This window comes from Muntiacus reevesi, chromosome 11 (genome assembly GCF_963930625.1).
Source record: "Muntiacus reevesi chromosome 11, mMunRee1.1, whole genome shotgun sequence".
Lineage (NCBI taxonomy): Eukaryota > Metazoa > Chordata > Mammalia > Artiodactyla > Cervidae > Muntiacus > Muntiacus reevesi.
Window position 1 is genome coordinate 23,984,559 of NC_089259.1, and position 25,084 is coordinate 24,009,642.

The 25,084-nt window shown below is 46.6% G+C and overlaps 1 protein-coding gene across 1 annotated transcript in view; it reads left to right on the forward strand.

The window, feature by feature from the left end:
• DCLK1 (doublecortin like kinase 1) overlaps positions 1-12,811 on the forward strand; it is a 335,403-nt gene extending 322,592 nt beyond the window's left edge. The window contains exon 17 of the mRNA XM_065901788.1: positions 8,381-12,811. Within this exon, the coding sequence (XP_065757860.1) occupies positions 8,381-8,545 (165 nt within the window). The 3' untranslated portion in view covers positions 8,546-12,811. The remainder of the gene's footprint in view (positions 1-8,380) is intronic.
• The last annotated feature ends 12,273 nt before the right edge of the window (positions 12,812-25,084 follow it).

Consider the following 25,084-nt stretch of genomic DNA (forward strand, 5'->3'; position numbering starts at 1 on the left):
AGGGGCATTAAATTTTATTTAAGGAGTCTATAGCCCCAAATCCTGATAAAGAATATGTTTAATTAAAAAGCTGTCCTCTAGGGCAGAGATTGCCATGTTATAGCCAATGGGCTGAATCTAGCGCACTACCTATTTTTGTAAATAAAGTTCTATTGGAACACAGCCACATCCATTCACTTATAATCAACCTATGGCCACTTCCACTCTACGAGGGCAGAGTAGAGTAGTTGTATCAGAGAACTATATAGCCTGCAAAACCTGAAGTATTAATTATTCACCCTTTTCAGAAAGAAATTTTCATCTCCTATTCTAGTAGAAAAAGGTACCACCTGGTGGGCTTGTTAAAAACTGTATAACCACGACCTAGTGGAACAGAATGCCTGGCATAGAGTAGGTGCCTCAATAAATATTTGTTAATAAATAAATGAATGATTGAATTTTCCAAGGAGGGGACCATTAATAGAGAAACCTTGATTTTTGAGGATAAATGTGTTTTTGAAGAGTTTGGGGTGTCTGAGAGCCTAAACAATCAAGTCACATATGAAATGCTCCACAGTTGCATCCCACGATAGCGACCCAGAGTAAGTTTTCGGCACAGCTAAAACAAAGAAAAAATTCTAATGAAAGGAGTCACCCCTTAACCCACTTGCTTAATAAGTTCTAAATTTTCATAGATTTTCTTAAGATAAACTGTGCCTGCAGTTGTCCTTTAGTTTATTAGCCCAATGAAGGAAAAAGCAGCCTGGCAGCTCAGCTTAGCTTCTGCTGTGAGACAGTCAGGGGTCGTAGAGCAGAGGAAGCACGTGACTTTCACCCTCTAGAAGCCTGAGCTCAGCAAGTGGCTCTCATTTTAACCCTCTGAACGGAGGCCACTAGTAACCCTCTGCAGAGCTGGACAAGATTCTGTAAGAACCAGATCAGCGGGAAGAGTCTATGTTTATGAAGCAGTAGAGAAATCTGGGGCAGCCCTACCCCAGGACATGAGAATCACATTTGAGAGACTGGTGCCCAGGAAAGAGCTTCAAAGGCCGATAGTTTCATCCCATGAAGTCCCCTTTTGTCACCTCCACTTTAGGGAAATACCATGTCTTAGTCCAGATACTGTGCAATTCCTGGCGAGACCCCAAAGGGATATTAAAGCAAAACAAAACAAAACCGTAGTAAGTATGGCCGTAAACCAAAAAAAAAAAAAAAAAAACCAGAAATGAGTAGGGTGATATATCAATTGAGGTGTCAGTTTAATTTTACCAGCAAGCAAAACATTTCCAAAGTGGCAAGCGAATCGTAACTCAGTCCCCGCAGAGTAAGGGCGAGCGAAGGAGAGGGTTCCTGAGATTAATGCCCCAACAGCTGCATCCCCAGCTCACTCTCCTAGGTGGTATGAATAATGGATGGGCTCAAAGGCAACATGCACGATAATGTTCTTTTATTAATGAAATGAAGACTGTTTGTGATGGCTAGCAATAAATTTAGAAACGTAAAAAAGGAGAAACAGTCACTGCTTGCCTCTGAAAAATGGAGTTGCTTAAATCCAATAATTACTGCCACATCAGAAAGCATCGCCTCCAAACTTAAATGAGGTGTATCTCTTGCAGGTCCTGCATGACAAATATTTTTGATCCACAGACGGAAGGCCTGTTGTTTACTGAGAGAAAAACAGAACCTGTTCTAGTAGATTGATGGTGATATTAAGCATATGCATGGTATTTCATAGGTGTAAGTTTCCCTGGGGGCGAGGCACTGTAGTACCTCACTGCATTCCCTGGACTGCAAAATAGCTCGACCGACGTGGTGGTTAGGAAACGTGCCCAGGGTCACATAATCAGCTGAGGCAGGACAGAAGGCCAGCTCTCCCCACTTCCCCCTGCTGCTTCTACCAAGGGGCTTAGGCTACAGCTACCAGACAAGGCAGGCATTGCACAGATGTGGGTGACTCAGACTGGCAAAAACAAAGTCACGCCCTGTTTCATGTTCTCTTCATTTCTGACCTTCCGCCCCCCCATGCTGTATTTTTCCCATAACACAGGCCAGGTGGGTACAGCCTAGGTGTCCATGCTGATTTCCAAATTCAAGGTCAGAAAAGAAGGATTTCGAAAATCTGAGTACTGTCTAGAGTAGTTTCACTGTAACAGAAGCCACCACTGGCTGAACGCATTCGGTGAATCTGTTGTTGGAATACATTTCCTTGGTCTTATTCAAGCGCTGTCTCTCATCTTTGCATGCCTGATGTTACGGCAGGCGCCAAAACATGATCAATCTGAATTTCTTTAAGAGCTCCAACTGCTATGTGTGTCTGCCCATGAGCTGCTGAGGGAATCGGCATGGTTTTACCATTCCTCGGTTTTCACATTTCACCTAGCAGCTCCTCAGGACACGCTGATCAGCAAGGGCTTGCAGTCTGAGGTAGGCGTATGTAGCGTCTCTTCTGGGTAGAACACGACTGTATTTGTTACTCCATATCATTTCCTTCGGCCCGTTGTTGGTTCTGTTGATCAGGATCCCCCAGTCTGCTGTTGGTCGGCTGTAGCCCCCCGCACGACCCAGCTGTCACTGTTGGGTACATGTGTAAAATAACTAGATCAGAGCTTCCTATGTGGTTACTACTGGTCAGCTCCAGCATCTCCAGAGATTGCTTGCTCACCTCTAACCTGTAATAATTAGCACCAAAATGTGATAATGCAGGCTTCAGATTTTCTTACGAGCGCTTAATGAAGTGATAACTTACTGAGGAAACACTTGGGAATTCCACAGCAAGTCCATTCATGTCTATTGCACAGAACTGCAAACTGTGAGCAAAATAAACTCATGAAATAATAAATCCGTTAGAAAGTCTTAAGTTTTAATGGAACATCAAGGCTGGGGACAACCTTACCTTATAAAGATAGGTGTTAGGGAGGAGAGACCCTATTTGCTTGATATCTGGGAAATATTTGTGATTGAGAAAGAGGAAAGCAGGTTTTCGGAAATGGTTGAAAGAGCCCAGAATTTAAATCTATGAGTCAGCACTTCAAAGGGAAAGTTTTGAATGTTTTCTGGGGAGAAAATTGCCAATTGGATAATAAATATTTTTGTAGCATTATTCTTAAAAATTATGTATTGGCATATTATTCTTATTCTTTGTAGAATTCATCTGTCCTTAACTACCTGTAGGGGCTACAGAACTTATCTGAAAAACTTGAGCAACACAGATTTTAGAGGAAAGTTAATTTTATAGCCACAATTAAAATTCCAAAGAGATCATATATGACAGAGCTTATTATGATAAGAAATTGGGCCACGATCCAAGGTTATTTAGTAGATAAATAGGAGTATAAGAGATTAACTTTATCTGATGTAAGCATTTGATCATATCTAAAACATAACCTACATTCTTAAATATTAAGACTCACAATATCTTTAACTTCTTACTGTTTTATACTAGAGTTGCTTGGGGTTCTGTTTTGTTGTTATTCAGAAAGTACATAATCATCTGAAATAATTTAATTATATATTAGCTAAGAGATATTTAATATACCCTTCGATGTGTGCCACACTGGCTAGGCAGTCTGGAAAATGCAAAGAAGGAGCTTGCATAGGATTTGGAAACGATGCACAGAAAAGACCTGGGTGTAGTAAACGTCAAAAATCTGGTCAAGACAATTCCTGCCTGAGGAATTTAGAAAGAAAAAGTGTGATGCAGAAGGTGAGATTTGATCAAATCTTAGAAAGCAGAAATGTGAGTGGGCAGGAAGCGAGAGAGGGTGATGTCAGGCTGGTGAACACCTTAAGCCAAGATGCAGAGCCGAGCGTGATTGAGGCACCTGCAGAGAGCTATCAGTTAGCACTGTGCTGGGGTCTCACATGAGGAAAACCCAAACCCAGCTGGCTTTCAGCAAAAAGGAGATGTATGATTTTATACAGCCTGAGCGGTTCAGAGGCTGCCTGTGGCTTCAGTCATGGGTGGACTCAGTTGTCAGGAGGCTGGTGGTCTTTCCACGCCTCCTGCTTGCCTCCCTGTAGTGGCTTCAGTCTGGAGCTTCACACGGTACCACCTGCAGCCTGGCCGCCCTCTCACCTGGGAGTCACAGTGAGTCCAAATCACTGTGTGGTCTCCTCTGGCCTAGGAACTGGGTGGGGTGCCCATCCTGAACCGACCACAAGTCCCAGGGGATGCCGTCTGCACAGGCTTGCTTCTGGGTCACAGGCCAACCCTGCCCCACCCTCTGAGATGGAGGTAGGGTGCCCTTCACTGGGACCACAGATTGCAGGAGCCGGGGGTGTCCGAAGGGAAACAGGCATGGTTAACTATAAGCAGAGCAGGCGGGTGCTGTGTCTGCTAATGGAGACACTGAGTCTCCTGATGTCACAGGATTATTTTGAGTAATAATAGGAATAATTGGACGCTGGAAAATTTTATTGTAAGCACATTGCAACTGCTAGGACAAGGAGTTCGACTTTATGAGGAACTGTAAGTCAGTCTGGGGCATACTGACCTCTCAGCTGGGTGTGGGATGGCCTGGGGGATGGGTGTGCAGGAGGAGGGAAGACCCAGGACCTCTGTTGTACTTGCCCACCGTTCAAAAGCTGCACATCTGAGAGTATCTCCTTTGTGCTCTGAACTGTGGAGACACAGACAGGATGCCCAGACCTGATCCTGCCCTCCACAGCGTCCGCAGCGTGGCAGGGAAGACGGTGCCTCAGAGTCGGTCACGGTGCGGGCAGAATGCACAGTGACAGCTCTGCTGGGCTTCATGGGAACGCGGAGAAGTTCTTAAAGTGAAGCTCAGTCCCTCGAGGCGGAAGCAGAGCGAGCAGGAGCCCAGGGAGCAGAGGCCTGGGGGCAGTGACGTCCTCTGGATCATCTCTGAGAGCAAGTGTGTTGGGAGTCCTCAACCTTGCTTGTGGAGCCTTTGAGAATATTGAGCAGATCTGGGTGGGTGGATCCCAGCAGATCCCAGCAGATCCCACCTGTCATTGTGCCCAGGTGTCCCTCGAAGTTCACAGGCCCAGGATGGGACTGTACACGGGGGGAACCCTGGCCTGCTGTCCCTGAGAGAGTTCTCGGGTCTCCGGCACGGGAAAGCCCTGGTCTTTTGGCCTTGGACGCTGCCTGTGGTCTGTGTCTCCTCCCCAGCTCACTGTGTCTGGGGACTGGAGAAGGCAACCCTGGAGTGCAGTGGCTCCTTCGAGTTCTGTTTCAATAGACTTTAGAATCAATGGGAAGAAGCTGCCTGAGCCGGGAGGAGAACCGAGTTCTGTTCCTCCTCGGTGACGGGCAGGTCTTTCCTTATGCCTGGGCCCCAGTTTCCTTGCCTGCAAAGGCAAGGCCCCGGGCAAAGAATGCTTTACAAATGCTTTTTCAATGTGGAGTCTGTACATCCAGCAGAAACAACCATCACACCCTTTTCCGTGACCTGTGATCATGACATCCTATGTTTTCAACAATAGAAAGTGAAACTTAAGTCGCTCAGTCGTGTCCGACTCCTTGCGACCCCATGGACTGTAGCCTACCGGGATTCTCCAGGCAAGAGTACTGGAGTGGGTTGCCATGTCCTTCTCCAGGGGATCTTCATGACCCAGGGATCGAACCCAGGTCTCCCGCATTGTAGGCAGATGCTTTACCCTCTGAGAGCTTCCCTGGTGGCTCAGATGGTAAAGCGTCTGCCTGCAATGTGGGAGACCTGGGTTCGATCCCTGGGTCACGAAGATCCCCTGGAGAAGGACATGGCAACCCACTCCAGTATTCCTGTCTGGAGAATCCCAGGGACGGAGGAGCCTGGTAGGCTATAGTCTATGGGGTCACAAAGAGTCGGACACGACTGAGTGACTTCACTTCACTTCACTTTAGCCTCTGAACCACCAGGGAAGCCCAATAGCTGCTGTCAAGTTCCTCTTGACTCAGCACAACTGAAAGCCCAGGAGCATCTGAGCACCGGGGCCCAGCAACAAAGGCCAGCATTTAAAAGCTGCTCACTAGAGAAGGTGGCAGGAGGGGCCAGAACTGGCCACTTAAACGGGACAGAGCAAAGGGCTGGCCAGGCAGAGGGACAAGGAAGGAAGAGAATGTGACTTGCCCCTGAGAGCATCTGGAGGAGTGAACGTGGACGCAACGGGGTGGTGCCATTCGAGCTGTGAGCGCGCAGACGGGGCATTGCGGTGGCAAAATCACCTGTGTCTGTGGCTGCCGCCAAGAGCGCGCCTTGGAGTAGTTGAGTCTGTAATGGGGAGATGAGGTTGACGTGGAGAACGTGCTAGTGAGGGTGGGAGGGAAAGGACGCACTCTCAGTTCTAATGCGAGCTGGGTTCTGCATCGCTTTCCTCTGACCTGCAGCTCCTTCATTTTAGAACAACATCTTACATTGTAGAGAATGAACCAGCAAACCACCACCTTACATTTCTGGGAGTCTTTGCCATTTCGAGAGTATGTGCACTTCTGTTTTTACCTTTTAACAACTCAGGAGGGTGGCAGGGGGTGGGGTTATCCTTGCTCCTTATTTACCTGAGAGCTGAGTAAATGGTTCCCACAACCAGCAATGGACCGAGCCAGACTCTAAATTTCTGACTCGAAACCCAACATGCAATTTTCTTGGCCACACCAGGGAACCTCAGTCTGCTCGTCAGTATTCATTTTGATGCCAAGTGATTTTTTTCTTTCTCAAGAAGGTAGAAATAGAAATATTTTTTATTACCAAGAGGAGTTTATATTACTCTTGAATTAACTACAGGGTGGTGTTTATGTACGTCAGACTAAATAGACTCCTGATTTTTTATGTTCAGCTTTACACAAACAGAACATTTTCAGTTTGCTTTGAAAGCAAAATACCATGTGTTGTAACTTTACAGTGTTTTAAATAAAGTTAGGAATTTAGGTTTATGATGCTGAAAAAATCACAAAATCGGCGGTTATAAGACCAAGAGTTATGTACATGAGGGCCCTTAAAAGTTCGACAGTTGGTGAATCAAAGGTAGACATTTCAACACACCAATTGTTGAATTATTGTATTAACAGTCCAGTGAAACGAGAAGTGAATTATTAAAGTTTATCTTCCTCATTGATTTGTAAACCTGTTACGCAACGTGTGGGTAGTTTTTAAAGTCGAGCAGTTCAGCCTAACGAAGCCATTTACTGTACTGGTTCTACACACTGCCTCTCTTTCTCTCTTTATTACTTCATTTTGTAACTTTGATTGCCCCATTTTAGATCTAAGATTGCTCTAATGCTACACCGCAGTTGTATGAGGGGCTTAGTTTTCACTTTGTTCTCAGAACCCGCCTGGCTATAAATTCATCTCTGCTCTTTGAAGAAGTTAACAGTAAATTTCCAAGAGGAAAAATGGTGGTATATATCTCTGTAGAGGAAAAGTAATCTCTTAAAAGCAGAATAACCTCCAGGCTACATCCTTTTAAAGAGGGACTTTCAAACAAGGATGCCTTCCAACTTTTAAGTGTGTTCTGTATTTTTCTTCAGGGTTTGTACCTGCTCTCCTGCTCTCTGTGTAAGGTTTCTCTGTAATGAGCCATCCTGCTCACACCCATTAAATCTGTAATGAAGCCATGCCCTTCCCAATCCTGATGTCATAATAACTTCCAGAGCACAGCCTGGAGACGATCCGAGGTTTCCTCAGGAAAAGGGGGCAGAGGGCCCAGGGCCCCAGAGTTGGAATCCCTATGACGCTGAACCTCAGTTCCGTAGATTCCCATGGACTACAGTGGAAACGAACTTTGTGGAGGGGAATCCATGGGAAGGTTTCCATCAGGTTTAATTGCATTCAGGGCAGTTTTCAAAGTCAGGCGCTGGTTCATTCAAATTAAACCCACCCTTCCCACACTCCCTCATCAAGAGATAATAAGGTCATTTAGAAGGAGGAGGTGCTAAAATAACGGGATGAGCTTGTGGCTCTGTTTCCACGTCTGACAACTTCATCACCTCTCATCTTTTATTATGCAGCTGCCTGGAGCTGCATGTTGATGAACGAGGCACTGCCCGTGTCCTCGCGTGTCAGACGCACAAGCCCTGGGTTCCCCTTTACCGCTGGGGCTGGGGGAAGCGGGGATCTCTGGATAGGCTGGGAGCAACCAAGGGTCATCGATGTGGAGCTCAGGGAGGTCTGGGGAGGGCGGGCAAGAGGCTGAACCCCCACATCATCCATCCTGCCTGTGCCTGCAATGTCACAACCAGGGGCTCTCAGAGCTGCATCTGGGGGGGCAGAGGGCACCCCAGCAGTGGTGACTGTGGGCACCATAAGCAAGCCGTTGTGGATTGTTAACTTTAGCCAGCATATTTTTCTGACCTCAGAAAGTGTCCTCTGTGTGTGTGTGTGTGTGTGTGTGTGTGTGTGTGTGTGTGTTTGCCATTTCCTTCGGCCTAATGGTCCTCTTTCTCATTTTATGCCCCTGCTAGACCACCGCTCTTGATAAGGAGAGGCAGGTTTTCCGACGAAGACGCAACCCGGATGTGAGGAGCCGGTACAAGGCCCAGCCAGCTCCACCGGAACTCAACTCGGAGTCGGAAGACTACTCGCCGAGCTCCTCCGAGACTGTTCGCTCCCCAAACTCGCCCTTTTAATAAGACCCTTTTACTCGAAGTCCTAGCTTAACCCTTTGATACTCTGAGGTTTGTTACCCCCCCACCCCAAATTTATGTCAAACAGTTTCATCTGATCTACCTAGCACTCAATGCTTGAATGGCCGAGCAGAACAGTGTGTTTTTCTGGTATCCTTGTAGCGATTTCCCTTTTGCTGAATGAGACTGTGACATGTTGTTGGTGAAGATGACAACTTGCTGCTAATTGGGTCCTCAAAGGGTTAAGGCTATTTTGCGACTTTTAAAATGTAGAAGCAATGAATGTTTTCATCAGTGGAGCTAGGCTCTGCAGTATGTAACATAGCACGTGTTAACCCTCTGAGTGCATGGGATTTTATGGAGAATGCTTGAGGGAATCTTTCAGGCCTCTGGATTTATATGCACATGTTTCTTGATTTTGCTGCAGATTAAGGGGTTATTAGATGCTGAGATGTCCAGACAGGAAGAGCGTCTAGCATGCTGTCTTGCTTGTCCTTCTTTTGTGGGTTCAGAACATGGCAGGTTTATAACTTAAGCATCAGCATCCCTTTCCTCTTCACAATCCTATTAAGAAAGGGACTTTTTTTAAAAGAAAGAGGTCTCACTGCCAGCTGCCCTGAGTCCTACATCCCACGTGGAGGGACTGGATCTATGGCCAACAGCCTGACCCAGGATATAGATGGTAGCCCCCCTCCCCCAAATAACCTCCATTTGAAGACGTGCTGATGACGCCCCAGAAATGCTGCTTCCACTTCAGCTGCTACTACTGCCAGTGCAGACCCTCAGGAAGTCACCATAGCTTGCCCTGTACTTGGTGAGTCAGGGTCTGCCTGCTCAGTATGAAACATCTACAGGAAAAAAACAAACTGGTGGAAAAGAGCAATAAATTGCCAGGTGCTCTACAGGGCTGGAATGTCAAACAGGAAGAGGCAACAAGACCCTGTTCTTTGTCTCATCTGCTTTTTTCACACAGTTCAGTCTTCAGTGTGAGATCCACACAGAGTATGAAGTCCATACACAGAATATGAAGCCCATACGCAGGAGGAGCGCCCGGGACTGGGCGCCCAGAGCCGAGTGCTTTGCAAGGTGGCCAAGGAGAAAGCAGAGTGGACCAGCAGTCTAGAATAGCCTCAAAACGCTTTTTAATGAAATAAACCTTCGGTGAGATGATTCCATGTGCACCTTTAGGATACTTACATATAGTCTCAGGGAGAACAGGATGGGAGACCTAGAGGGTATCCCTGAGGGTAAAACTTGCACTCCCTAGGATGACCTTTATATAGCACTGTCTTTGGCTGTCCAGAGAGAGATGCTATTTTCTTTCTTTGGCCCAAGTCCTGTCCAACAGCTGTATTTCACTCCTGTTTCCAAATCTTCCTCCCTAGCCCTGTGTCTCCCCTGGAGTGTGTTACGCTTGGAATGGGGGCCTGCAGCAGCCTGCGGTCACTGCTTAGGTGCAGGGAAGAGGCTGTGGCAAGGCGGGGTTTGTCCCAACTCAGATGTCCTCCTAAGGTTTGCTTCACTCCCTGGCCCAGAAGACAACCATGATGGCTCATGAAATTTGCATCTAGAAGGCTGGACAGCACTCATGGTCTCCGCTCGGAGGTATACTTGGACACCTGAAAGTCTTGAAATGGGTGTGCAGCTCTTCCACAGTCAGTTCTTGACTTTCAGACACAGATCGGTCTTCAGTGACCGCCTTTTACTCTTCAACTGATCGACGTATGGTCTCTATTGCTATCAATGTAAAAATCACAGCATGCCGTGACTGCACCATGGTCCCCCCCAACTCCCGCTGCCCCCCCCCCGAGTTTTTGACTCTTTCACGTTTAGGTTTATCTCTTCTGTGTTGTCTTGCCATGTAAATATTAGGTCATTTACTGAGAGCACCCCCACCTTTTTTTAAGAGAGTCCTGAAACCTAACACACAACATCACAAAGTAGCACAAATCAGTTGGGTTTTCTGGCGAAGACAGGGAGGGCAGGACACCAGGAAGGTATGGTGTGTAGGTAGATTCCTTATAGTGAAGTGCCCAAAACTGGTCAGAAATTACTGCTTTCTCTAGAACTCTAAAGCAAAGCACCATTCAAAGTAAGACGAAGGAGCAGGTTCCTGGATTGGCCTCAATTATAAATGTGTGAATATGAAGAAAGCCTATGCGTGGAGACCTACCTGCAGTAAGATTGTGGTTTTCCTTGGGCCTCCCCGGCAGCCCAGTTGGTAAAGTACCCGCCTGCAATGCAGGAGACCCCAGTTCTATTTCTGGCTCAGGAAGATCCTCTGGAGAAGGAATAGGCTACCCACTCCAGTATTCTTGGGCTTCCCTTGTGGCTCAGCTGGGAAAGAATCTGCCTGCAGTGCGGGAGACCTGGGTTTGATCCCTGGGGTGGGAAGATCCCCTGGAGAAGGGAAAGGCTACCCACTCCAGTATTCTGGCCTGGAGAATCCCATGGGCTGTATAGTCCATGGGGTCACAAAGAGTCGGACACGACTGAGCAACTTTCACTTCACTTTCTTTCTCTGAAAGACTGCTTTTCCCGTGGGCATTGTGTCTATGATGCCAGCATCTAGTGTACATACCTTACAGCGCATGGCTCAGGCCTTTCTCTCCCAAGTCTTGAAGGGCTGTGGACCGTGTCAAGCTGTGGCCTGTTTCCCATAACACTGCAGAGGGGCCACTCGGAAGAATGCAGGGCCATTCAGCATGGGGATCCCAGCGCATCGCTGCAGAATTTGAGTGATCTATGCTGAATAAATAGTGGAATGTGACCTGTCAAGTAGAAATATTGAGTAATCAGATGGAATGCAATCTTTTCAGCACTAAGCTATCGAGATCCTGGATGTCAGAGATGTACTCAGAGGGTTAACAGACAAGCACAAGGCATGCTGATTACGTGGGTGTACCCAGACTGCTTTTGCTTTTTAGCCAGTGCTAATTTTTTTCACGACATTCTTGGGATAGTTGAAGTTTGAAATAATTAAGTGGTGGTGTTCTTTAAGGAATTTCTATAACCAAATTGATCTTATTTTTTATTTCACTTTATTAGAGAATAAATATGTACCATTATGGCAGTGTATCTCTGTACTTACCAATTTAATCATTGCCACAAGTGTCCCCATATTTTTCTTTTCTATGTATTTAATATAGCTTTTATGGTGGTGGCCTGGTGATGGGGACTGTCTTTCCTCTATTGATACATGACCAACCATATGGTATTTTCAAGGGGAATTTTAAGACTCATTTTGTTTCAGTTTTGGTAGTAGACTAGTTAAGGAAAAACTCTTTCATTACTTGCATCATGTAAACCATCTCTGTAGATGAGAACCGTTCATATTGATGACACATTTTTTTTTTTTCTCAGCACTGTAGCAGAAACCATTTATTCTCATAATCAATGCATACGTGATTTGCTCCATATCGTTAGAAGGAAAAGTAAGATTTGGGTCATTGAAAATGTTTTTTCTGTAGCCCTCATCTGATTTTACACGTGGTGCATACTAAAATAAGCCAAGAAAAAAAAATGCAAATAAACTACTGAAAATGCTTGGTGTTCTGTATTCAGTGAGACCTTCCTACAACCTGCTCAGCACCCCCATGGGTGGCGCTTAACAGGCCCGTCAGATACTGTTGAAAGAAAGCAATATATCCATAAATGAAGGCTAAAATTGCAATCCTTTACCCTTTGAGGCATATTTCAGTTGGAAAAAAGAAAAGAAAAGAAAAATTGGCTTAGCTGAGAGGGTCGCGGAGCTGCCGTGTGACCAAGGCTCACGCACATTAAATCATGGTTGTCTGCTGGCCAGTGGCGCCGTTACACAGCCCTGTCCCTGCGCTGAAGGGCAATCATGCTTGAGGGAGAGCTTTCTTCACATTATTGTGTTGCCCGATAGCCCTTCTCTGGGTCAGGATCTGTCAGCATTTCCATGATAAACTTCTGATTTCAAAGGTTTTTAATTTGATCATAAAAAGGTGCCCCAGGCTGAAGTTTGCTATAGAGGGCCTGTTCCAAAGAATGAAGGTTCACTGCCTTCTTTTCTCTGCCCAGTTCTGCCGAGAAAAGAATAACCAAAAAGAAAAAAGGAAAATCTGGTATGTCTCCCCTCTTTACTTGTAATTTCAGAATTGTGGAACGCACCAAGATCCAAGATGGTAGTTTAATATAATTATTCATTTGGGAGTGGGTTAAAAAAAAATTTAATGAGTCACCTGGCATATATTGTAGATAACATATCTTTTCTATAATTTGTAAATCGTTAATTTTTTAAACAGCTACATGATTTGGGAGGGGTGGGGGTGGGAATCCAATCAAAGATTTTTTTAAAACTTGAAGTTGGTCAGTTCAAGGGTTAGCCTTTCCTGTGTGTTGTCTGCCATTTCCATTAGGAATTTGGGGAAAAAATACTCTCAGACAGACCCTTATTTTGCATGCAGTGATAGAGGGTCAGATATGTGCTTCTTTGGGAGATATGGATTTCTTTATTTAATCAAGTTTCATGAAGCCATTCTAGTCTGTTGGGGAAAATAGTGATTAAAAGCACTTCCAAAATTAAGATTTTTGTCAATTTAGATATGATAAGGAGTGCATTAATGAACACACTTCACACACTTTTTGGTTTAAAGACAAAAAAAAAAACCAACGAAACTTGAGAACACATTTGATCACTGCAAATGTGCTTTAAAAATTGGCTCAATGGTGCTCATACATGAAACAGTAACAAATGGGGTCCCTAGGACTGTCAGAAGGAATCTTTCATTTGTATGTAATTACATACTTGAGGAGGAGGTGCTTTTAAGGCAGTCTTTCATTTTTTAATCATCTCAAATATGCAACCATCCATCCAGTAACATTAAGGGTCATAAACTGGTGGGAAACAGGAAATTCAGTGTGGAAGCTTAGGATGCCTCTGGGTGAGGTGGTCTTTATTTCCCCCTTTGGTTTTTTGTGTGTGTTGCTGTTGTCGTCGTTCACGGGCCTCAATGCTGAAGCTGTGCGATCATTTTTCAGTGAGTGAGCTTCTAACTGGCAGGTGTTTTGATCACGGGGTTTGCAATCTCTTGCCCTTGGAGACGAGTGAGGGCTCTAGTTTCATTCTTTTTCATAAAGGAAGTGCAATCTCTGTAATTAAAGCCTACCTGTAAATTTCCTCGACATTCTTTTTTGGTCCACTGACATGAGACCCTTAATGTTGCTTCAGTGTAAAATTGTATATTTTTGTCTGTGATATACTTTATTAACTTAAAGTAAATAATAGTTCTAAAAGCCTTCACTGTTGGTATTAAGAGAAAGTAGGGTTTTAAAAGTGATGATAAAGATGCTATAATGTCAATTCATTCCAGTCCAATTGAATGTGGTAAGAAAAAGACCTTGAATAGTTCTCTAGGGACAATTTCTCACTGGCCATTGACATTAATCTTTGATGTATTCTTAGAAAAAAATAAAAAGAAATTGAAACTGGTCCAAGGTTAGAGTCATATCCTCGATAACTATTTTTTTTAATTTTATTAGGAAATTAATAATAGTCTTTTTCATTCTGGGTGAAAGAAAATTGTTAAAGGATTAGTTGAGTGTGAAATTAAATAGTATTTTGCTCATGCATACTGAAAAGGTGGGCTTGAAACTTGGTGCATTTAAACAAGTTTCTGAAAGGTTTCAATTCGGTGCAAGAAAAAAAATTCAATGTTTCCTTTGAAAATACTGAATTTATCAATTGCTGCATGGATCAGATGGCACAGGTTAACCTTTGATTTTTCAGAATCTTAATGAAGTAACTATCAAACGATTTGTATCCATGATTAAAGCTGGAATGAGATCTGATTTTTTTTCCTAATCTCTCAGTTTAAGCTAATAAATGTAGGTTAATGTGGATGAAATCATCTGTGATATATTATGTTCATTTATCAACTGAGCTTTTTTGATGTTGCCTGTTTTTATGTAAAACATGTTCTTAAAGGTTAATAAAAGACTAGTACTTGGTGTATGAACTACTACGTAATACCCGAGCTCCAATGTCCGCTCCTCAGTTTGCTCTGCCATAATGGAGTAAAATTTCACTTTATTTCAGTTCATAATTGACACATTCAGTCCACGAAGGAATAACCCAGCTGTGTTCTTGGGGGGAATTCTATGTGAGGCTTTAAAAATTAGTCATGCGGTCAGAGTGTAGCTTTCCCACATGTCCTTCGTAGCAGAGTGTCTATTTCATGAGCATAATTCAAAAACAACTATTCCAAAAATGTCCCTTTTCATATATTACCTTCCCGCCTGGGCCAGTGACTCAGATAAACACAAAGAAATCAAATACACATTCGGCCCAATTTTATCCTTCCACCTATCTGCCCCAGCTCTGCAGAGAAGAGTGTTGTTTTATCTGCTACCCTGTAATTAGCTGCTGTTTTTTTTATAGTGATGTCCCATTAGGCAACCCACGTGTGATATTGACCTGAGAGAAAATAGCAAAAATATACAGCGGAATCAAGTTCTTTCCTATGTGAGTTGTTCAGAGCTAGGAGATTGAAAAGTCGGCCAGCAAAAGTGACTGCAGGTCCCCTGGTGTCCTATGAAGCTGCCAGAGGATCTCAGGGCACTTGTAAAGTTAGCGATGCCCTTCCCAGCCATCTACATGCGGCCACTGCTGCTGTGGCTGTGTTTGGCCTTTTGCTCCTCTGCAGTGAAATTGCTGGGTCCTTTCTAGGCTTTCAGGGCAACTGCTGTGAAACAATAGCTAAAGTGATTGTTTCCTAAGGACCATTACCTTGTTTTATGAGGCTGGCAGTTTCCCCAAAAACCTACCGTCAGAAAAAAACAAAAAATGTGCCCTGACACAGAAACATCAAACACTAGTGGCAACTCTGGGATTGAGGAGGATAACACTGCCATGTCAGGGAAACTGGGAGAAGGGCGTTCCAGCAGGGCGGGGTTAACGTCCAGTTAAGGATGTTTTGCACGTGGAGGTAAATGGTAACAGGGAAAGAGGCATCCCAGGGAATTCCTTACACAGGAGAGAGGCTCTCCTCTGCCTTCGAAGGTAGCCAGCTTCCCCAGCTCCAGAAGGGGCACCGAGGGAAGACGCGGAGCCCCGCCCAGCCAGCTGGACCAGCCAAACCCACGCTAGCCGCCAGTTCTGCGACAGATGTCCTTGCCAGCTTGCCTGCACATCCAAATCATTCATTCAAATGTTTCTTGAGTAAGTGCCAACACCGTGGAGGGCACCTCACTGGGGTTTAGAAAAGAAAAGGGAAACTCTGTTGTCCGTTTTCATTTGTACTATGATCAGAAGATGTTAAAAACAAGGACGGGGTCTCCAGAAGAAAGCTTCACTATTTATTCTGAGACTCCTGGTCCGGGGTTCAGACAACCCGGACATCTCATCCCATCAGACCCTGTGGTTGTGGCAGCTTGGATTCTCTCACTTGAGGATGCGTTTGCCATCTGCCTGTTTGGAGGTGCCCACACCCTGTGATACCCTTGGCTTTGCTCCTGGCCTCTGAGGTAGACGGCCTCCCAGAGTCCTCTCCGCCGTTGTAATTAGCACGCGATTTACAGCTGTCCTAAAATAGCACGTTTATTCAGCAGGCATCGTCCAGGACCTAGGTGAGTGACGCGCCGCAGAGGCAGAGATGAACAAGACAATTCCTCTTCTTGAGAGTCTCAGATCTGGTGAGAACTCTTCTCTGGATGCCCACGAGTTGGGGCACCTGATTTATCACTCACAGATGGCCAAACTCCAGTTTGTCGGGGGCCGAGGCACCCCTCCCAGCCCGAGACTGGCCCTCTCCGCCTGCTGAGTCTGCAGGCCAAGCTTCAGTCACGCGCACACGCATCTGTGGCTTGCCCTCTTACCACAACTCAGAGATCTGTGTGTCGCCCTCAGAGAGCCCCTGGAAGGAGGCAGAGAAGGGGAGGAAAGCGGGGGGCAAGTGGGGGGAGGGAAGGAAGGACAGCTGTCAAGACTGAAGCTGCCCCGGGTCTTAAGACCAAGTGTGTTATTTGAGGCTAAGAATACCAATGTCTCACAGAAAAGTGAAAGTGAAGTCGCTCAGTTGTATCCGACTCTTTGCCACCCCATGGACTGTAGCCTACCAGGTTCCTCCGTCCATGGAATTTTCCAGGCAAGAGTACTGGAGTGGGTTGCCATTTCCTTCTCCAGGGGATCTTCCTGACCCAGGGATCGAACCCTGGTCTCCCGCATTGCAGGCAGACGCTTTACCCTCTGAGCCCCCGGGGAAGTCTCACAGTGTGCTCCCCAAACCCAGTCTGAGGACGCGCTCAGCGAGAATCACGGGGCATACCTCACTGCGGGTTTAACATGGCTTTGGTCTCTTCACCCAGGTGAGTAGTCCCCCCTTCCCCGAGACAGGATGAGCAGTAAGATCCCACCATGGCACCGTCACTGCATCTCTCTAGGAAGCAGAAGGTGGGGTGTTTCCCAAGAACGGTCGAATTCTCACACCTCACTGTCCATTCTCTCCTTGACTCCCGAGAACTTCCCAGAGGACCTGCAACCAGTAACGGGAACTTCAGCCTGGGGGACCCTCTCCGCCATCTGCCCTCAGGGCTCATCCTCTAGTCCCATTTCCAGCAAGCCCCTCTCTGGTGCCAGCCCCTCCGCTGGATCACAGGAGCCATCCTGGGATCACGAGATAGAAGGTCTAACCGCTGGGGCCCCGTGTGGGAAAGCAGCGAACAGAGGGGCGTCACCCAGCACGGCCAGGGCTGTGAGGAGAGAGCCCGGGGTACCCCGCGGGCACTCTGGAAACACCTCACTGAGACACAGGGGTGGGGGGACTCAGAGGAGGCTTCCTGGACCAGGTGCCCCTAAGGGAGGGTCTGAAGGAGAAGCAGGAAGCAGCCAAGAGAAGGAGAAACGTGTTTCAAGCCATGCGAACAGAGAGAGCACAGTGGAGCTCGGGGTGGGTAAGATGGAGGCTCACGGCCAGGCCCGAGGAGGCCGGGGTCCAGCCCAGGCAGTGGGCCCCGGACCCTCAGCTGTCACGCAGAGCAGGCCTGCGGCCCGGCCCACGTGGTCCGGTAAACATGTGGTGGGGAGAAAGGAAACAGCCCGGATGCTGGGTCCCCCGGGCTGGTTAAAGGAGGAAGTGAAGCTGGGTAAACAGCACTTGAGGGGGCAGTAGAGACCCTTCCCTTTCTGGAATAACAGGAACCCTGATGGATCCCTCACGGCAGTGACAAGAGGGCAGCCTCCCTGTGCAGAGGGGCTGGTCATGTGTTAATCCCTTCCTACAAGGAGTAGAGTCTCCAGATCACAAAGCTGCTCGGATCACAGGGGGAATAAGGAATCACATCTTTCTCTCCTGTGTTGCTTCACTGCTGGAAAAAAAAAAAAAAAGGAAAAGAGAAATCCACTGACCCTGAAAATAGCTCTCTCTCTCCTCCCTCCCTGACAAATCCACATTATCACCTTTCCCTACAGCGGGGTGGTAATTAATGTTCCACCCAGAGAGGTTTCGTTATTCCATCAGAATTACCTATTAATTTTCTGGATTCTTCCGACGAAGTGGTGAACTTGTCATGAAGGGCACGTTGTTCAGAATGTGAAATATCCTTTTCATTTTCAACAGGTAAATCAAGGCCAATCAACCTAGACATGTTTAATTTCCTCTCTCGACATGGTTCCCTCTGTTCTCCCGGCTGTGGATGTTTCTTTTTTTCAAGAACATTTTCTCAGTTCTCTGCTCTCTTGCTGGGCAAATCGTTTGGACTTCATCAATAGCTTCTATTGTTTCCTAGTTTCTCAGTAGAGGGAGGTTCACGCTGTTTTCTTAAACTGGAAAACTGAACATTTCCTGCTCAGGATGGGAGAGAGACCTCATTCCAACACTTGCATCCAATGATTCTCTCAAGGGACTTCTCCTGCCCAGTGGTTTTGTGGGTTCTCCCGATTTGCCCACACCTCGGTGTGCTTTCCTGCAAAAACGTTGTCGATGGGTATGTATACCTTAATGCCTCTGCCTCTCACAACAGGGCTTCCTCTCTCAACACGTCTGTACCAAAAATGTCTGAGGAAAACACACCAAGGGCAGCCCTGCTGGAGAAAAGAAAGTCAAAGTCGCTCAATCTGTCCAACCCTTTGCAACCTCATGGACTATACAGCCCATGGAATTCTTCAGGCCAGAACACTGGAGTGGGTAGCCCCCTTCTCCAGGGAATCTTCCCAACCCAGGGATTGACCACATTGCATGTGGATTCTTTACCAGCTGAGCCACCAGCTGAATACTGAAGTGGGTAGCCTATCCCTTCTCCAGGGGATCTTCCTGACCCAGGAATAGAACTGGGGTCTCCTGCATTGCAGGTGGATTCTTTACCAGCTGAGTTACAAGGGAAGCCCAGAAGGCAGGTAGTTGTCACCTGAGTAATCAGGTCTCTGGAATAAAAGAGCTTAAAGCCCTGCCAGCCTGGAGGTCTGCTCACTACTGAGCCTCAACCTCTTTAGTGTCAGCCGATCAGAGCCTCCATGAGTCCCTCTTGCAGTAGCAAAGGTGCCCTCAGACTTAGAGGAACACTCCTATCCATCACAATAAAGATTATCCAACTCAGCTCTGTCTCCCACTTGCCAGCAGAGAAGAACTTTCTAGGTGAGAGAGAGGCAAGGGTCTGTTGGGCCCAGTCAGGGCTCCTTCCACAGGCTCTTGCCTCCTCCCAGTGCTCAGCTCCACTCATCGGCGTTCTGGCAAAAACAGCCCCATAAATCCCTCCACAGCCACATTCATTCATCCCAAGCTGTAACCTGCGCCCCTCCTCAGAGGCACATCTGTTGCCTGAAAACCAGGCAGTCATTCCACTATAAATGCCCAAGGTTTCGCTTCTCCTTAATGTGGCCCTATATCCAGACTGACCTCTGGGCAAAATCAACCTCCATCATAAGCCAGGGGGCCTGCTAGAGATGGAGCTTCTGCATTCTAACATCTGCTGCATCAACATTTAGCTTTAAGAGCTCAGACCCACAACCACCGTGGCTTCTGTGCTGCTGTAGTTAGCAGGTCCCTTCTCCCACTCCACAGCGTCCAGGGTGGGGACCAGTACTGGAGTTCCTAGTGGTGTCACTGCAAAGTTATCCTGGAAGTGTGTATGTGTGAATGGTATGTGCAGTGTATGTGTCTATATGTATGGTGTGAACAGGTAGTGTGTGTGGGTGCATGGGTGTGTGTGTGTAGGAGTGTAGGTGTGTATGTGTGTGGCATGTGTGGTGTGTGTGTGTATATGGTATGTATTATGCATGTATCTGCGTGTATGGTATGAATACGTGGTATGCATGACGCATGTGTGTATGCATGAGTGTGCAGTGTGTATATGTGTATGTGTGCATGTATGTGTGGTGCAAACGTGCTATGTGTTTATATGTGCACATGGGGGGTGTGGTGATTAAAACACGAGCCCACATCACGGAGCACAGCCAGCTCCCTGCTGCAGGCAGCTTACGCATCCCGAGCATTTGCCTTTGTTTCAGCCCCGTAAGGATTATCCCGACTCCCACAGCGTCAGGCTTCACAGTCTGCTGTGACACGGGCCCAGCTCCTGGCCAGAGCCGGCCTCCCCGGCTCTATTTACTCTCCTTCACTGTCATACACTTCATCCTTTGCTCCCAGCGCAGGAGGCCGCTGCAGTAACTTTAGATTTGAGCAGTCAGCTTCAAAAGTCTAGCCGTAAATCAGGGAGGCGCAACCTGGCACTTGAAAAATGAGACACCCTTCCCTCCAGTCTGAACTCCTGTATTTTCAGCTTCAGGCAGGAGTACCCTGTCTGCCCACCTTCCCCCAACTCTGCCGCTCTTCACAGGTATCTGATGTGAAAGGCTGCCTGCTGGCTATTGGCATCTTAAAAATGTTTACGTGTGAAATCACCAGACCATTATCTTTCCTCCACCCGAGCCCAGCTCTGACAATCAGCCGTTGCCCTCCAATATTGACTTTCTTTCTTCCTGTTGCTTTGGCTGACAGGATGCCTGCTGGGACCCTGGCCGCGTCTCTGGAGAGTCAGGGGGAGCCCACTGTCCCCCTTCCCCTCATGGGGCGACGGGGTCACAGGAGGGGAAGGGCCACATTTGTAAGTATAAGCAAGGACTCATTCTGTGCAGCAGATGAAAACTTCTGAGGGTGAGAGTTTGAAACTCCCCCGTTCCTGGGAAAGGATCTATTTCCTCTATTTGGTTCCGGCCATACCTAAAAGCCAAGTAGAAACCAGGGCGTCCAAGAAAGAGAATTCTCAAGTTCACGAACCACAGCTAATTGAATCCAACATGGCCCTCAGGCTGGCGGCTGTCTGAGCAGAGATCTCTTCACAGGCGTCAAACTACTTGCTGTGAACGTTCTCTCAGGACTCCAAGCTAAGACTATAGATTGGAGACCATAGCTCGTCACCAACGAGGAGGGCATCCCCAGCGCTTTCCCTCCTCCTGGGACACATATCACTGCACAGTCTCAGGACCCTCAACAGTGTGACGTGTCTACTTAGGACATTAAGTTCCATTTCCTTGCTTGGCAGGAAATGTGGCTGGGGAGTCGTCATGGGGCCGACATGCCTTATGAAACAGTCATGAGGCAGTGAAGGGTTTAGGGTAGGGCGCGGCATACTGAGATGTATGCTTATAAAAGACGAGTAGAGGCTTGTGTGAAAGGGGACAAGCTTGGCAACTGAAAATTCATTAAGGGACTGGCAGTATTTTAGGAGACCTAGTGAAGTTCTGACATGGGCAGTGGTGATAGGGCTGAAGAGGCAGTAAGGACGTGTTTAGGAGGCCAAATCAACCGGTGGAATCTACTTATTTCTCTGGAGTGATTTGGTGAGTGTGGCGTGACTAACAGTGGGGAAGAGGACAGGGCGAGTGTGCTGGGTGAGATCAACTTGCTTTGGGATGTATATTATTGAGTTTAGGGGACTGTGTGGAAGGGGACAACCTGCAGAACAAGTCTGGGTTGCTCACAGGGGTGAGGGAGTGGACCAGCAGTGGTATTTAAAGCCTTAAAGAGCAGATGCTGCTGCTGAGCAGAGTTAAGAATGTAAGTAGAGAAGAGGGCTGAGGAACCCGCCCTCAGGTGGGGAAGAAAATAGGGAAACTTCTGGTTATGAATCAAGTCCTGGTCATCTGGGGCTGGTTGTTATAGAAGTTATGGCCTAACTTCCTGAACTGTCCCGGGGGGTGGCGATCTGAAGCTTCTAACTAGTCTGACGGATAACAGGCTGGCTTCCTGGGGTTGCTCATTGTACATAAAGGATTGGTTTCCTGGGCTTGTTGCTGAAGGTTGCAGGTCAAAGTTATATTTTTATATATGGTCTGGCATTGTCCATCTGTATATTCAGTCTCCAGGGGTACAGATTTAGCTTCTGGGAGCCTACTGAAAGCAGTTTCAGAAATGCCAAGAGAGGAAAGAGTACAGGGGCAAACAGGAGGTAAACACATGTGGACAGACCATGTGTCCCCTGCCCTTTCAGGAATATTCTGTTAAGAGCAGGAGTCATGAAAGGGTGATAAGGCTCCAAGAGCGCTCAATTTTTAAAAGAATGAACTTGGACCTTGTTAACAGGATGAGAGGACGCCACCATGAAGAGGGTTGAAAATATCAGACGGCCTGGTAGATATCTCATAGCTCATGCAAGGCTCATATGGACCTCTAATTTCATCAGATCCAAAACTGAGTTTACTCTCTCTTGCTGCAAACAAGTTTCATGCCCTATACACCCTGGATGAGTGGGCACTCCCCTCCAACCAGGCGTCCATGTCACTGAATCACTAAGTTCTGTTGATTTTACCTTCCAAGCACCATCACGCCCACCTCCTGCTCTTCAATCCCACGGCACTTCTTTGGTTTACGATCTCATTAATTTTCTGTTGTCCTATTGTGACAGGTTTCAAACTGGTCCTTTAAACCCCTGTCTGTCCTATCTTAAAACTGCTGAGCTTTCTTTTTAAAATTCCAATCACCTTATTCTGCTTGCATTTTTTCAATGATGCCCACAGGATAAATAGCCAGCTTCTTAGGATGGCACTCATTCATTCTCTCCACAAACAGTTCATAAGCATCTATGATGCACCAGCCATTGTGTTGGATACTAAGTAATAATAGGAAACCAAATAAATCAACCCCTTGGTTCTTGTGAAGTTCACAGTCCAGTGGTGGATAAACATTAATCAAATAATTGTACAAGTAGTGTTTCAGCTGTGATGAGTATTGCATAGGGGTACAATGAGAGAATCTGAGAGGGAAATCTGATGGAGACAGGAGGTCAGAGAAAGTGTCCTGAGGTGAGATTAGAAGGCTGGGTAAGAGTTAAGTAGCAAAGAAGAAGGTGAAGAGCATTTTGAGAGGAGTTTATGCAAAGCCTCAGTGGTGGAAGTGAGCATGCTAACCCAAGGGACAGTGTGGAGGAAGAAAGGTGCAGACACCTGAGAACCAGGCTGGCTGGGTCTTGTAGGGAGAATGGTGGTTTATCTTTATCCTCAAAGAAACTGATGGGTTTTAAGTAAGAGGTGGAGGTGGTGATGGGATCAAATGTTCATTTCAAAGAGATTACTCTGGCAGCAGTACAGGCTTTAAGAGGGTGGGGCAGAGAAGACAGGCAGAAAGCAGTACAGATAAATGATGAGAGTAAATACACTCTGGTAGTGAGAGTGGAGATGGGGAATTGGATATTTAGGAGCTAAACGTAACAGGACTTGACCATGAGGGGTTTAAGCAAGCGTTGTTAGGGGTAATTTCCACTTCCTCGGTTGCAGAAGAGATAATGGTCCCTCTGATTCCCTGCATTAGGAAACTCTGGAAGAGAGCCAACTTGAAGGAGTGGAGGTAGATGCTGAACCTAGTTGTTTGTAGACATGCTCTTTTTGAGGTGACTCTGACACGTCCAAAAGACCTCGAGCGTGCAGTAGGATGTACTAGCCTGGAGCCCAGAGGAGACATAAATCTTCAGGCATCCCTACAGGGGAACCCGCTGATGGATGAGAATGCCTGAGACAAGCGTGGAGGAGGAGGGGAGGGCCCAGGACTGAGCCCTTAAGATCTTCAACCTATAGTGGTTGGATGGAGGAGAAAATGTACAAGAGAAGACACAGAGAAACAGCTGGAGAAGTAGGCAAGACCCAGGAGAGGGCTGTATTGTGAAAGCCAAGGGTAGAGAGTAAATTAAAGATTTTTTTTTTAATGTTGGTAGAATTTAGCAATACAGAGGTTATTACCGATCCTTAGCAGCATTTCTCAACCTTCTGTCATGGCAGAATGGGAAAGGATCCCTGCATGATACCAAGGGTGGCCAAGAAAGGCCAGCAATTCCACTCCTAGGTGTATATGGTCAAGTTATTATGGAACCTAGCAATTCCACTTCTAGGTATACATCGAAGAGAATCTGCTTTTCAATGCAGGGGACTCAGGTCCGATCCCTGGTTAGGGAACTAAGACTCCACACGCCGTGGAGAACTAAGCTCTTACAACACAACTAGACAGTCCGTGAGCCACAACAAAAGGTCCGGCGTGATGCAACAAAGAGGCCATGTGCTGCAACTCAGACCCGACACAGCCAAATAAAATAAATGAACATTAAGGAAAAAAGAGTAAATTCTATGAGATGTGAAACGAGACAGATCTTCCTAATCCTGCTAAAGGAGGGGGCTTTTGCACAGCTGGTAGCTAACTGGTCCTCCAAGTCCTTGGCACCTGGGCCCCTGGTCTGACAAGGGACACCAAACTGCCAGTGCTCTCAGCTAAAACAACCGTATCTTGGTAATGCTGTTATCTTTTTTAAATTAAGACTATTTATGATCCTTTTCTCTTCTGCCTCACCTGCTGCCTCTGACCCTCCCCTTCCTCGACACCTTCTCCCCCATTTCTGCTCACCCCGTGAGACAACATGAGTACGTCTCAGTCTTGGTGAAGACGGTGCCAACCTCACTCACCTCCACCCCAGTGACTAAACTGGGTCGCCTCTGCTTTGGGCACCACTGTATATTTACTACTACTTATCATTACCGCTCATCTCACGAGAGGACGATTATGTTTGCAGGCCTGTCTCGCCACACTGGAGTTTCTTGGGAGAAGCTCTCACCCATGTTTTTCTATGTATCACTTAGCACTGTGCCTAAAAAGAAGAGATACTTAACAGATATTTTAGGGCAAAAGGATGGACTGGCAGAGAGGAAGAATGCCTTAGAAAGCAATTGGGGTGTCAGTGAAGAAGAGAAAGCTTTCAGATTGTTATAAAGTACTCTAGTTTTCTACATTAAAGGAAAGAAACAACAATTACTGTGTCTATACATTGGCTGAAAATTTGCCAATGATGAGCATTCATCAGTAATGAATAAATAGACAAGTGGGAGTGTTACCCTACAACCTTCTTCCACTTAAGGGGTTGTATAGTGTTAGCATAAATCTGACTTTTAATAAGGTTTGTAGAAAGGATGCTCAGCAAGCAAATTTTACCATGAGTACAGAGAAGTCAACACAGGCAGTGTCTTGATTCTCTAACATTTTGATGCTATTTTGATGTACTTAAAGCTGCAGATAAGAACCGCACTGATCAGGTAAGGAGAGGTGT